At 41.6% G+C, this 14,846-nt stretch overlaps 1 protein-coding gene and 1 long non-coding RNA gene across 2 annotated transcripts in view; both read right to left on the bottom strand.

The window, feature by feature from the left end:
• Positions 1 to 114: 114 nt before the first annotated feature.
• On the bottom strand, positions 115 to 5,399 carry plin2 (perilipin 2). Its single transcript, XM_037675876.1, has 8 exons — positions 5,228 to 5,399; positions 4,924 to 4,967; positions 4,390 to 4,585; positions 3,984 to 4,066; positions 3,629 to 3,893; positions 3,019 to 3,197; positions 2,799 to 2,915; positions 115 to 599 (listed from the first exon to the last, which is right to left on the bottom strand). Exons 2-8 carry the CDS (start codon positions 4,951 to 4,953, stop codon positions 165 to 167), a joined length of 1,305 nt encoding a protein of 434 aa, XP_037531804.1. The 5' UTR covers positions 4,954 to 4,967; positions 5,228 to 5,399; the 3' UTR covers positions 115 to 164.
• A 7,420-nt stretch (positions 5,400 to 12,819) lies between these two features.
• The window catches only part of LOC119409054, an 8,354-nt gene continuing 6,327 nt past the window's right edge, over positions 12,820 to 14,846 (bottom strand). The window contains exon 4 of the long non-coding RNA XR_005186759.1: positions 12,820 to 13,153. This is a non-coding gene — a long non-coding RNA (uncharacterized LOC119409054). The remainder of the gene's footprint in view (positions 13,154 to 14,846) is intronic.

Below are 14,846 nucleotides of genomic sequence, written 5' to 3'. Positions count from 1 at the left end.
AATAACATTCGTAGTTCCAGTAAAATTTATAAAGTAAGAAGCACAGATAAAAATATAGTAAAACAACCTTTCATAGAAAACGAATGTTTGAGAATAAAAAGACAATTTGTTCAGTTGGACAGGAACCCAATAATCGGGCATCACGAAGCATTTTAACCCAGAATCTACAGCTGCTGGGAACACAGTGACTCCATCTCCACCTCCATGGGCTCCTCCGTGTGCGGCGGACTGAAAGCGGAGCTCGGCGACGTGATGTCGGCAGAGGAGGCTCTGTGGGACGAAGCCATGCGCGGGTAGAAAGGACCCACCAGCCAGTTGAGCGGCGTGTTGTTGACCAGGTAATCGATGATGTTGTCCAGAGAATCCTTCATTCTGCCCAGCTGGACTCTGCTGGTGGCTAACGCGCTGTCCGGCAGGTCTCCCAGCACCGTGGCTCTGTTGAAGCTGGTGTACACCTGAGCTGCCGAGTGGCTGAGGGAGAGCGCCTCCTGCTGGACGTGGTGGGGGATTCCCTGCAAGCCGGAGACCAGGACCAGGCAGGTGGTCTGGAGCTGCTGGGTGAGGGAACGAGCCAGGGCTAAGGTGCGAGATTCAATTACCTGAAGGGAGGAGATTCAGTCAACCTTTATTTAGACAGGTTAATCCCATCGTCAGACTTTCATCTCTTGTTGTGATATAAAGATTAGCATTTATTTAGGTTAAAACTGAATTTGATGAGAAAAGTATATCCCAGTATAAACTTGGGACTCAAAATTCAAGTCGGCTGATTTACTGTTTACAGCCAAACATGTACAGCAGATATCTAGAAATACTTCCTAATCAAACGCAACCTTTCAGCGATCAATAAAGCTACTCGTCCAGTCCATAATCAATATTTCAGATTTCACAAACATTTGGTTTTTTTTTAATAAAGAACGTCAATTTTCCCTTATTGTGTTTTCATCATTGCCAAAACTTCCATCGAGGATATCTGAAATAAAACGAACTCGATTTCAGGCATTCATCAGCTTTTTATGAAGTTATTTTCACGTCTCTTGTTTCAAGTTACATTTCATCCCATCACGTTCTTCACACAGAATATTTTTGTATTTATTAGTCTTTATTTCAATAACAGAATATTTAATTGCCCTTGTTTTTTTTTTTTTTAAATGTCTGTTGGCTACCTGTCGGTCAGTCCTGCCTAGGTCCTCAGATGTTGCTGCGTTTGAAACAGTTGATCATAATATTCTACTACAGAGGCTTGAATGTGACATTGGAATTACAGGACTGGCTCTAAATTGGTTTAAATCATATTTATTTGATAGATTCCAATGTGTAAATGTAAATAATGAATCTTCATCATACAAATTTATTCACGGAGTTCCTCAGGGTTTAGTGCTTGGACCAAAAAAATTTCCTTTATAGACGCTTCCTTTAGGTAAAGTTAATAAACAGTGTGGGATAAATTTTCATTGTTATACTGATACAGTCATATTTGTCCATGAAACCCAGTGAATATAATCAGCTAGACTACTGTACAAGCTTGCTAAAACCTACTATGAGACTTTATTTTAATTGTCCTCACCTGTTTAAAGGGAAAAAAATGCTAATTTTGCTTTATAAACAAAAAAAAAGCCCATTCCAAGTGTTAAGAACCTTATATTTATTTATATTTGATCATATTTGTCATTGAAGTATAACTTTTCTTACTTCAAGCTATCATGAACTGCTGCACATGTTTGAACCCACGTGCAGGAAGACGATAAGAGACTACGGTAAAATAAGTAAATAGTTTATTTGCTAAATAAACAAAATGCTGAAGAGGCAGATAACTTACTGTACTTAAAAAGGAGGACATGAAGGGAGACAAATCACAAAGCCAGTGAAGGACAATCCAGACAAGACACCAAGGAGCTGAATATATACAGACCCTAACAGGTGGGACAGAGCTGGAACACAGGGAGGAGGAACACTGAGGGGTGACTGGAAATATGAGGAAACATAAAGCAGGACCAGGGCCCAGAAACCCTACACAAGTGTCTTGTTGTTGACAAATTAACTTGATTGTATCATGGCTGTAGGCTCAATCATGCAGGTAGAGAACAACAAAAAAGGTTAAATTGTGTCATCTGGACCAGTTCCTTTAAGTGTGAAAAATTCCATCCCCCATCCAGAGAACTTCCTCAGTCTACGGCTGAAACTGAACCAGAAGACACGATTTAAACTTTTTTGTTTTTATTATATTAATTTGTTATATTGGTTTAATAAAGTTGCATTTCCTTCAGTCACCATTTACCAGTAGTCATTTTACAACCCATTAGTTGTTTTTTTTATGTTTGTGCTTGTAGTTTGTTTTTTGTCTTTATATTTCTTGGGGCACAGACGGGGAAAGAAGAGAATGGAGTGACTGATGTTGCGATTGTTGCTGGGGGGTGGGGCAGAAGCCACTTAACCTGTGGGACCGGTCCTTGACAAGAACCTCCACTCCCTGACCGTTAGCGGGGGGGTGGGGGGGTGGAAATTCCATACCCGTGACCCTTTGTGGTATTTTTAAGAATTTAAACAATTTTGGGATAGTTATAAATAACAATTTTTTTTTTGTTTTTATTGTTGAAAACTGAAGTCATGAAACTTTATCTCGCAAAATAAAACCATTTTAATGTTGTTCATTAAAAAGATGAAAAAGTGGAACTGAAAACCACATGAAAGGGAAACGTGACATTTGTGATTTCTGAAATGTTCCTTTGGACTGAAGAACTTAATACCTGCTGTGAAGGTTCTATTATATGATAGACTGGCTTGCCATACAGGACTCTCACCTCTGCCTGGTGACCGTTCTGCTGGCTCGGACTGCTCGACTTCCACGGCACCAACGAGCTCAGCTTGTTGTTCACCATCTGGTTGGCGCTGCCGATGTTCTTCCTGCTGTATTCAATCTAAAGAAAAAGTGCTTTTTAGTGCAGAATTATTTTGATGAACACCTAAAGGAATAATTTACATGAACTGGTATCCTCAGGCAGCTAGTTATGTTAGACCCACCAGGTCGACGGTGGAGTGGAGCTCAGAGATGAAGCCCATGCTGCGCTGCTTGCCGTCTCGTATTCTGGCCACGGCTCGGGTGTACGCTCTCTGTCGGAGCTTGGCGGAGAGGCAGCCCAGGCGCACGTAGTAGCTCGGCTTCAGATCGTCTGAGCCGTTCTCATCTTTGGCCTCCAGCTCTGTCACAAGACAGGACCCCAACAAAACCGTCTTAAAAACTAAACAGCATTTGTGGTTTCAGTTGGATCAGTTGAAGGTTTTAATGTGAATGGCTGTTTTTTTTTTTGTCTCCCTCTGAAAATGTAGACACGTCTTCAAAATAAAAGTTGGAAAAGGTTGTTTTGGTTTTGAAAGATTAAATCCTCGTCTACAAATCACTTGAGCACAGCCTCAGTCTGAACAGAAACTCTGTGTGTGACCGGGGTCAAACAGCCGGCTAATGAGAACTCGGATTCTAAAAATCCATAATCTGATAAGTCCTGGTTCCTGAGAAGCTGCAACAAATCCACCAGTAACTAATTCCATCTGCTTCTTCATAACCAATCCTTGAATTATGAAACCAAACATGTTTTTGGAGGCAAAGACTTTTGTTTTCTGCTCCACCACTGACCCAGTTCGTCCTCCATCAGAGGCAGATACTGCTCCACCAGGCTCTCCGATGCGCTGAGCGCCGTCTCCACTCCGCTGCTGACCGCTTGGACCACTCTGCTCTCCAGCACGGTGCTCACACTCCCACTGACAACAGCCTTGGTCCTCTCCATCCCGCCCTGCACGGCGCCACGAGTCTTCTCTGCGACGCTGCCCAGTGTGCTGGAGACTGCGCCCTTAGCCCCAGACACTTTCCCCGTGACGACATCTCTGGCGTTGGAAACGATCTGGGATTTTAAAAAACGATTGCAGCAAAATGTTGGGAGGCTGTGACCACGGTCTATACAGACTTGAGTCAACTTGGCTCGGTGCCGTACCTGCTCAGAAGGCTGATGAAGAATGGGTAAAGTTTTCTCCATCTTGTCCAAACCTTTACAGGCCAGGTCGTTGGCCCGGGCGACTACAGGGAGGGAAGAAGTGAACAAATGAGACTACCGGTACGCATCGTTGCTGGAAATGAAATAAAGAAGTCATTACAACTAAAAGAAAGGGGAGAAATGTTATTAAAATTAAACCGCTGAACAAGTTTCTATTTTTACGGCTGGTTATAAGTGGGTGAAAGTTCAAGAGTGACGCATCCGAGTCAAACTTCCTGTTTCAAGTTTCAGCGATGACTCAGCCGATCGCCGCTGAATGACACAAGGCCGGCGTTGGGTTTTGTTATGATGCCCTGGAACCTTTGACATAGATTTCCCAGAGCTCATAAGATTAGTAAGTTCTTACTCTGAGGCTCCAGTTTGGTGATGATGGGGGAGGCGGTGGTGAGGGCCACGGAGGTGATGGTGCGGACCCCTTGCTCCGCGGCCTCGAGCACATTCTTGATGTAAGGGTGGTGGTCTTTGGTGTTGGAGTAAACGCTGAACACCAGGCTGTAGGTGGAGCTCACCAAAGGGAGGCTGGTTACCCTCTCCACCACGCTCTGAAGACAAACCATATTCACATTGATTATTGCTTTGATAAACCCTGAAGGAATGCACGTCACCCGCCACCTTCCATGGCACTTTCCTTGAACATTTTGTTAACAGACACAGATAAAATCCATCAACCTTTATTTATACAGGTAAATCCCATTGAGCCTCGAGGACTCATTTACAAGAGAGACCTGACATCTGCTTTTACCTTTAACCCTTCTTAAAAGTGTCAGCCATAAAAACTAGAGCAAAATTTTACCCCATTAACCTCAATTTATTAGCTCTCACTTCAATAATTGCCTTAAAAAGCTAAAATATTTGAGTTCCAAGTCTTTACTGAACTCACCTGATTTGGCATAACTTCAGCTGCTGCCATTGTACGCTTGAAACCTTAAAACAAAAATTAACACATGTTCAGAGTCACTGTATCAACTTTAGTCTGTAGAAATACAATAAAGTGATCTGAAACAGAACAGACGGCTATTTCCGTAAAACAGCGTAACCAGTGTTGTACTGAAAAATGTACCCCGGCTGTCAAGTGCACCTCCCGTTTTAAGCTAACCTAAAACTGGTCCGAAATACGCTGTCTACCACAACAGTTAGTTTTATATATATATATATAATATATTAGACACAAGCAAACAACTTACCGAAAGATGCAGAGTTATTTCCAAACTGTTCAAAAGAAACTGAACTGATGGTGCCGGACGGGTCCCTCCCGCTGCTGTATTTATTTGTTGAAAAGTATCGCGAGACGCATGTGACGTCACCGGCTCAGGGTCAAAGGTCAAGGACGTAAAAGTTTATTTCGGGGAATCCCCGCCTGAACAGCGTGATTTCATGCCCATTTTTATGAGTTTGCCACACATTTTGTGGCCAAAACCTTTTTTTTTTTTTTCCGCCCTTAAATCGCATGACACCATTTTAAACAGATTTTTGCTTTGTAGTGCGTCATTTGTGCTGTTTTATACAAAATGGTTGTAATAAACATTTTGAAGGATATGGTGCAGTTAGGGTTGCCAACTTTCAAGTCATGGGACTGAGTGACTCAGGGAATTTGTTTCTTTTATTTATTTTTTGGCAACATATCCCAATTTAATAGTTTTTTTGTTAAATGTTCAGTTGTTGCATTTTCTTCAAAAAACCTCAAATAATCCCAGGCCTAGCTGTGTAAAGAGGAGTAGCAAAATACACAAGTTTTCCTGCTTTGAGCTTTTACTTCATTGGGTTTAACGCTAGCCTTATGTAACATACAGTATGCTAAATTTAGCTTTCAGCTACTTTTTGCTACATTCAGCTTTTAGATATTTCCTTATTTTATAGCCTATTGCTTCTTTTTTAAATGGTTGTTTTATTCATGTTTTAGCTAGCCTTTGCTACATAAAGTTCATCACAAGTTTTTTACTTATAGCTACTTGTGCTTAAGCTTCTTTTTGCTATCCTTAGCATTTTGTTACTTTTAGCATAAACTCAATTTCAACAAACTGACAAGGATGTAAGTGCCGGTAAAGGCAAGATAATTGTTTGTAACTTTGCCACAAACCTCCCTTTGGAGAACAACTGTTTCCAACAGTTTTCCAAAATGAGTATAGCTTCATGTAAAAAGTCTGCTTGGTTTATGATGTACATTTATTTATTTTGTTTTACTGTTGCTGGCTGCAGAGGATGAAGCCCGGGATGGAAGGATTTAGGCCGATTCTGATCTACTCACAAAAAGACAGCTGATTAACTTTTAACACATGGCAGGCCTGCTCCCACTCAGACTCCACGTTGTGCTGGACGTTGGTCCGATCAGGTTTTATTGTGCGCGTCGTATTCCGTTTATGGCCCTGATGAGCAAACGCTCGATCAAGGATCACGAACCGTCGAGGTGACGTGATAATTCTCTGAAAATGTCCAGTTGTCAGAGTTCGGTCCGTTTTTGTGCTTTTATGTTCAAAAGCAACACATGCATCAATAATTAAATGTTTTATAGGTGAAATGCTCGCTCGCAGTAGACAATTAAAATAATTTAAAAGTTGTTATAGCTGTTTTAGTCAAATCTAGACAAGAGTTTAGCTCTGATTGATTTGACAAACTAACGGCTATCTGAGCGAGGCAGAGACCAAAGTGGTTTCCTGTGTGTTAAAACACCTCAACCCTGATACCCTCACTGTGCTCATTGGTGAACGAGTGAAGATACGGAAGTGCTGTATACAGAGTGTGTATGAACGGGTGCATTACTTTCTGAACGTTTCTTTAAAGATGTGGTTCATGGGAGATGACTCCATAAGTTTTAAGATCCGATCTGTCAAACAAACAAGGACAGGACAAATAAAATAAACCTGCAGGAGGTTAAAACATGAAACATCAATAAGAGTATAATAAGATCATTGTGATAATGCTTCACACTGGGGTGGAGGTTTGGAAATGTCTTGAGAGAAGACATTTCTTCCAGAGTTGTGGAGACTTAGACGATAGGTGACTGTGAGCAGCAGTATGGTTTCATGCCAAGGAAGAGCAACACAGATCCATCTTTGATTTGAGGATGCTGATGGAGAAGTACAGAGAAGGTCAGAAAGAACTCCATTGTGTATTTGTGGATTTAGAAAGAGCATATGACAGAGTGCTGAGGTGTGGTATTGCATGAGGAAATCTGGAGTGGCAGAAAAGTATGTTAGACTGGTACAGGACATGTTTGAGGACAGCAGGACAGTGGTGAGATGTGCTGTTACAGCTTCAAGGTGGAGGTGGGATGCATCAAGGATCGGCTCTGAGCCCCTTCTTGTTTGCTCTGGTGATGGACCAACAAACAGATGAGGTCAGGCAGGAATCCCCGTGGACAATGATGTTTGCAGAAGACATTGTGATCTGTGGTGAGAACAGGGAACAGGTGGAAGAGAACTTGGAGAGGTGGAGGTATGCACTTGAAAGAAGAGGAATGAAAGTCAGCCGTAGTAAGACAGAGTACATGTGTGAAAGAGAGGGAGGCCGGTGGAACAGTGAGGCTACAAGGAGCAGAGGTCACAAAGGTGCAGGACTTCAAGTACTTGGGGTCCACTGTCCAGGAAGATCGGGAGTGTAGTAAAGATGTGAAGGAGAGAGTCCAGGCAGGATGGAGTGGATGGAGAAAAGATTCAGGAGTGATTTGTGACAAAAAGGTGTCAGCAAAGGTCAAAGGAAAAGTTTACAAGACAGTGGTGAGACCAGCTATGGTGTATGTTCTGGAGACAGAGACATTGACAAAAAGACAGGAGAAAGAACTGAAAGTGGCAGAAATGAAGATGTTGAGGTTCTCCTTAGTAGTGACAAGGATGGATAAGATTAGGAATGAGATCATGAGAGGTACAGCACAGGTTGAACAACTGGGAGATAAAGTTAGAGACCAGACTGAGATGGTTTGGACATGTCCAGAGGAGGGACAGTGGGTATACTGGTAGAAGGATGTTAGAAAAGCAGCTACCAGGAAAAAGACAAAGAGGAGGTATATGGATGCAGTTAGAGAGAACAGAGTGAGATGGAGGAGGATAACTCACTGTGTCCACTGCGGAAAAGCAAAAAGCCGAAAGATGAAGAAGAGTCCCACTTGTACCCCCAGAATTTTTTATTGGGGTGGCACACCACAACTAAAACCCAGAACAGATTTCCAGGTGTTTTGCTGTGCTGGTGTCTAGGTTATTTACCAAGTAGAGCGGTATGAGAGTTTGGAAATTGTCTTCTGATATACATAAGTAAATGGATGGTAAATTGTCTATATTTATATAGCACCTTTCTACCTGATCGAGGTACTCAAAGTGCTTCACAACACAATCTGTGTCCTCATTTATCCATTCATACAGCTCTCTACTAGATCTCTACAAAGCTAATTGAACAAATCATTCTAAAGAGACTAATCAGAGCTTTATCACATTCATACTCTGATGGGACACACATCAGAGGCGATGAGGGGTTCAGTGTCTTGCCCATGGACATTTTGTTATGTGACTGCTGGTGGAGTCGAACCCCCAACTCTTGCATTGGAGGACGACTGCTCTAACCACTCAGCCACAGCCGCCCCTAAGTCTACTGTGTTCGTTTGTCTATTTATTATTTATTGAGAAAAGCACAGAACTATTGAACTTATTAAAGCTTGTCCTCTCCTAAATTTATGTGCATAAATAAATAATGTATAATAACTCCCATTTGTTAAAAACAATGTTGGTTTTTATGTTTACAAGATTCTCCTAATCCTGAATTGCTAGGTGGAATTTTGCCTGATAAACGAAAGCTTTGGACTCAAGAGGATAAAACTGTCTGGCCAATGGGGACAAGTGGGGAAACCAGCATTTTTTCATGGGTGCCCATTGCTGTTTGGCCCCCTCTATGTGGCACCCCATGCTGGTTCATGGGTATTTTTCTAACAGCTGAACACACAAACACAGAGGCCTTGGATGCTGGTGATATCGACATCCTTATAGTAAATCGTCTACAAATTAAATTTTTGGGGACATGACGGTCTATCGGGAGTGACGCACCTTAATATCTGCATCCCGCTGTATTCCTTTTTTCTTTCAGACACTGTGCAGCATACGTTATCTAAGTACAGAGGTTTAAATTATCTCTTGATCACAGTTCGTGTGATATGACCACGCAGATTACAGGTGCAGCCGCCTGACGCTGCACCCTCAGTTGATATAACTCCAGTGACAACATCTGGGTGACTTCAGTTCGCTGTCCTCACTCGACTTCATCGGCAGACAGCGTTATCGTCCAGCAGGAGAAGGGAAAAGTTCAAAACCTCTTTTTTTTTTTTTTAAAGCAGCACTTGTAGTTGTCTTTCAGTTCTTACTATACAACAGAAGTACACAAAAACAGCTGGTTAAACATCTGCAGACAAGAGAAATATTCAACAACAAAAGTTGTTTAACTATAAAAACATTGTGATTGACACCCAACAAAGTTCAGTCAGGTCATCTGGATGTTTTTTTTTTCTGAGACGTTTCATCCTTCATCCAAAGGACTTCTTCAGTCTGAGGAGGCACCAAACACACTGATTCCCACAAACAGCATACTCCATAGTGGGAAGAAAAAAACAGTTTGCTGGTGATAAGATGGCCTCTGGGGCCCGCCGTCTCCCCCAACTCTTCTGAGACAGTCATGCCAAAGTGGTTCAGAACACCAAAGTTCATGCTCATTAATCCAGGTGTAACATCCAACAATGTCAGTTTCTCCTGCTGATGTTGGAGGTCCAGAGATGAAGACAGCTCAACAGGTTGTAGAAACTTTAAACCTCAGCAGAGCCACAAGATTTCTCAAAATCAGCTAAATGTTCTGGATTTTTTTCATCGTTCTTTTCAAGCTCTGTTAAAAGTGGGACAAGGCGAACACACTGAAGAGCTCTGTGAAGGCTAACTCTTGCTCCAACAGTGGACGCTTGCTGTACTCCATGATCCGACAGCAGAGAGGAGTCGTCTTCCAGCTGTTTTCCATTAAAGTACACTTCGTCAACACGTACAGCATTAAAACCTGCACAGAACAACAGAAAGTGGACTAATGTTCAGCATCAAAACGCGCCACAGCTTCAAGAACCCAGTGAATTAAAACAAGAACCCGTGGATTTTAGTTTTAAAACTTTATTCAAATCCCTCTAATGTTTTAATCTTTCACTGAAGGAATAGTTTTTAATAAAATATCCCAAAAGAAAAAGCGCATCCAGGAAGGTCATAGATTATTCGGATTGTGGGAGTTCCAGTGTTTGTCCACCAGAGGTCGCTCTTCTCCCACAGCTGCAGCCAGTCCTCTGATGAGCTGAGAAGTGCTCTCATCCAACGCTGGAGCATTACCTTGCTTATGGTTCGTGCTCGCAGCCTCCTACTATATTTCCTGAGCCTGGTGTGCGTTAATGCTTGTGACTACTCTTCCAGTGAAACCTGAACCAAACACTTGGATTCCTGCCTACGCCCCTTCAGCTGTGTCTCCTACTACATGCTCTCTGTACCTTATCTTGGATTAATGATTGGAACCAAGACGGACCATCAACCAGCTGAATGATTCTGAGCAAAGACACTAAGACCAGTATCCTGAGATTAACGACCTCTCTTTGCTCCCCAGGGATCCTGTCTCCAAAGCACTGAATTGATCTTGTGTGTAAAGAGTTCATTCTCGGTTCCTTTCAGCTCTGGGTATTCAGATCTTACGACACTAATAAAACTCAAGGATTTATAATGCTTTTTGCACAAAATAAAACGATTCCATTTGGTCTTTATTTTCAGAAATGTGACGTTAGAAAGTAATATGTCTTATATTTGCAAAACTCACCCTCTGATAAGAATCTGTTGTATGAAAAATTATGCATTTGCTGTTTCACCTGCAAACACTGAGACTTAATTTGTTAAATATTAGCTTTTGTTATCAGGCTCCTCTCTTACAGAATCAACTTCCAGTTTCTGTCCGTGAGGCTGACACACTGTCCAGTTTTAAGACTGGGATTAAGACTTTCCTTTGATAAATCCTATAGTTAGGGTCAGCTTGGGTTTCCTGAGCTATCCCTTATGCTATAGGCTCAGACTGCTGGAGGACAAACTGCTGCTCTTTACTTGTTCTACCAGTTTGTATTTGTACTTCTATCCTTAATGGGTTTTTTGTCTTTCTTCCCATAGAAACTACACCTGGACCTGTCATTTCGTCCATTCCTCCTTCCTGTTCCTCTCAAACCCAGCAGGATGAAGCAGATGGCCACTCAGCCCAAGCCTGGTTCTGTTGGAGGTTTCTTCCTGTTTTTCCTTTCCACTGTTGCCATTGTGCTTGCTCAGGATGGGAGACTGCAACAAAATGAAGATCCAACACAATATGGCTTCCCTAGAGAGATAACTTTTACTTATTAGCTTTTTTTATGTATGTTTTTTATTCCGTGCCCTGAGATGACTTCTGTTGTGACTTGGGATTATATAAATAAACTGAATTGAATTTTAATTTGAAGGAGAGCAGTTAGTTCAGGCAGTTTTATTTTTTGCTCTAAATTGTAATGAGCCGTGCATCATTTGCTGTTACGCAAACAGAAAACTAAAAAACAGAAACTAAACATGAAGCCATCCATAAATTATGATCCACAAGTTCAACGCTCCGTTTTTACTTTTAGTTCTTTTAGAGCCGGGCGCCTTTGTCCTATTGAAAAGATCATCATCAAAGGAATGCACCCCAACATGTATTAATCTTGCATAGAAATGTAGCTGCGTTCATAAGCAAGACATTACTGATATAATCTGAACACTTCAAAGTTCATGCTCAGTAATCCAGGTAGAAAATCCAACAAAGTTCAGTCAGATCATCTGGACAGGCTTTTTTTCTTTGAGATGTTTCATCCTTTATCCAAAGGACTTCTTCAGTTTAAGGAGCCACAAACTCAGTCCCACTAGCAGCAAACCCATTGTGGACGCATCAGTTTGATGGTGATAAGATGGTTTCTGGAGCCCACCCTCTCCTCCGTCAACTCCTCTGACGTAGCCATAACCGAAGTGGTTCAAAAAAAATCGAAGAAACCATCTTATCACCAGCAAACTGCTTGGCCCACTATGTGGGTTTGCTGCTTGTGGGACTCAGTTTGTTGTGGCTGATGAAGTCCTTTGGATGAAGGATGAAACATCTAAAAAAAGAAAAAAGAAACCGTCCAGATGATCTGACTGAACTTACTGTTGACCAGAAGGCACAACTAGTCATCAGTTTATCAGTCACATGATCCTGTGAATAAATATAAAAATAAACTTTAATCTTGTGACACATCTTTTTATTCCGTCACCTCCAGGCCTTTCTTGTGCCTTTGTTTTCAGACATGTTAACGCTCCTCGTCTCCGTCTGACTCGTAGATTTCTCTCTTTTTGTTTCAGTTTTTAGGCTCCCATGTTTGGTGTCTTCAATCAGCTGCTTCTGCGTCTTATTTCTCTTCAGACCGTCTTCTTTTGCTCTGCGGTGACAGCACGAGCACGGCGAGGGGGATGGAAGTGAAGAGCAAAGACCACGCGTCTTCACAGGAGAATAGCCAACGTCTCTGACAGACGTTCCTCTGGGTTTCAGAAGCATTTCTCGTCTTCTCACAGCAGCCTCCGTTTGACTGTCGACGACTTCAGTTCGTGAAGACGTGATTCTGTGTCTTGTTGCACTACAATTAGAGAGATGTGTTTCTGTAAAGTTATTCTGATAAACTCCGGTTTTATTTACTCTTTGTCCTTTCACCACAGAGTTAGAGTCTTGGAGAAACGTGCTTAATCTAAAGTGTGCATCAGGGGTCTTTTCAGAGTTCACATTGCTCCTGTGGTTCTTTGTTTCCTGCTGCGGTGCTTCAGGGTCTGTTTGAAGTCCCACCAGTCCTGCTCTCTGGTTTGGCTGTTTCTTCTCTCTTCTTAAAGAACATGTCCGTTTCCTCCCAAACACATAATCAGAGGGTATTTCACCGTTTAAGTGCTTATAATTCCCTCCTCTGCAGCTTTCGTTCTTCAGATGATAATCAGAAACAGGAAAGCTTCTGAGCTCTGATTCGTCCCATCCGTCTTCAGTCTGCACGTCTGAACGTACACGTTGAGCTTTCAGGTCCCGTCCATCAGTCCGTCTTGTTAGTTCACGCACTTTGAACAGAAAAAGGGACAATTATTAATAAACACAACAAATATATGCGAGTAGACTAAAATACTTCTGTGTCAAGCTATAAAATGGAAGTTTAGTTGAGTTTCAATAAGAATTTCTATAAATTGAGCAGCAATAAACAACATCTGACTCTTTAGAGCAGGGTTCCCAACCCTGGTCCTTGAGGAACACCATCCTCATGCTTTATGCTTTAGTTGTTTCTCCGACACACCTGATTTTAATTAATGGGTGATTAACACAGACTCATGTTCGTGCTGCTGTTATTGTTTTTATACTACTAGTGCTTAACGTATTTTAGCTGATGTTTTTCTTGGTTCGTATCTTAGATGTTATTACGGTTTTTCTTTTACTTTTTATTGTTGGATGTAACTGGGACCCTGTGCTCATAATTTCGTTCCACCACATGTACCACATGTGATGCGAATGACAAAGAAAGAAACTCTGACTCTGACAACAAGCTTCTGCAGAACACGAGGAAGTAATTAAATCACTGAATCAGCTGTGGTGGAGCAGGGAAGCAACTACAACATGCAGGACGGTGTTCCACAAGGACCACGGTTAGGAACCACTGGTTTAGAGCAGTGGTTCTCAAACTGGGGTCCCCGGACCCCTGAGGGTCCACGAGCCGGTGCTTGGGGATTCGCATAAAAAAATAAAATAAATATATATATATATTTTTTTTTTTTTTCTTTACAAACAGGTAGATGTTTAACAACCCGTTAATATACAACAAAATGGAGAAAATCACATCTACTTTATTCAGAATATTTTTGGGGAGGACCCCCAGAGCCCCCGTGCACCCCACCCCCTTCACCGGCCCGCTCGCTATTTGCGTTCCGGCATCAATCGGCTTATAGATTAAGCCCCGTTACTTGATATGACTACTGCTGTTATGATTCTGTTCTCTGTAATAATTTGAAGTGACAATACATTTACTATGTTCATTATGTGAATAGGTAAAGTTTTAAAGTGGTTTATTATGCTGTTAATTATCTCAAACCTGTCATTTTAGGAAGTTTACATTAAACATTTTGTTAATTAAGTGTGTCTTGAATGAAAAATGCCCCATGTTTAAAAGTATAAAAATTGTATTAACACTAATAAAGAGCAGGTCTAAAGTACCGGTATTTATGTTACTCAGATATTCCCATTGCATTAAAAAGAAAACTGAAGAAAATTATTTAATAAACATGAGGGTTATGAGGGGGTCCCTGAACCCAAACAGTTTGTGAAACCCTAGTTTAGAGTATGTTAAAGTTAAAGAGTCTGTATAAAGCTAAAAATAAAACATCTCTGCTGTCATCTAAAAAAGTTAAATCTGGTCCTCTGGACATTCAAAAAAACGAAGCAAAGCAAAACAACAAAAAAATGTAGAAACGTTTTGTCTCTCATCCAAGAGACTTCCTCAGTCTGAGGTGCTGTATTCAGCTCAGTCTCTTAAATAGCACCTTCTCAGAGTGGATCAACCAGTTTTGCTGCTGACAACCAAAACCAGCTGATCACATGCTCAAGAAGGACCATCAGCATAACAATGGATCATTAGCACACTGATGGCTGTTTACTGTTCACAGAGGGCTGAGTGATACTAGCAATCACAGCATTGTAAGAGGGGGACAGTTGAACACGTAGGCCTCCACCCCTGTTTAACGATGGACGATTTCTTTTCACAAAGAT

This window comes from Nematolebias whitei, chromosome 1, assembly GCF_014905685.2.
Source record: "Nematolebias whitei isolate Nwh7 chromosome 1, NemWhi1, whole genome shotgun sequence".
Classification (NCBI taxonomy): Eukaryota; Metazoa; Chordata; class Actinopteri; order Cyprinodontiformes; family Rivulidae; genus Nematolebias; species Nematolebias whitei.
The sequence above is the reverse complement of the archived record's forward strand: the minus strand, read 5'-3'. Positions and strand labels throughout refer to the sequence as shown.

What these genes read in the sequence shown, in the direction of transcription:
- plin2 (XM_037675876.1), bottom strand. Translation starts at nt 4,953, where the DNA reads ATGGCAGCAGCTGAAGTTATGCCAAATCAG. An exon ending in CTGAAGTTATGCCAAATCAG is followed by an intron (nt 4,586 to 4,923) that starts GTGAGTTCAGTA and finishes GTTTGTCTTCAG; the next exon opens with AGCGTGGTGGAGAGGGTAAC. An exon ending in TTCATCAGCCTTCTGAGCAG is followed by an intron (nt 3,894 to 3,983) that starts GTACGGCACCGA and finishes TTAAAATCCCAG; the next exon opens with ATCGTTTCCAACGCCAGAGA.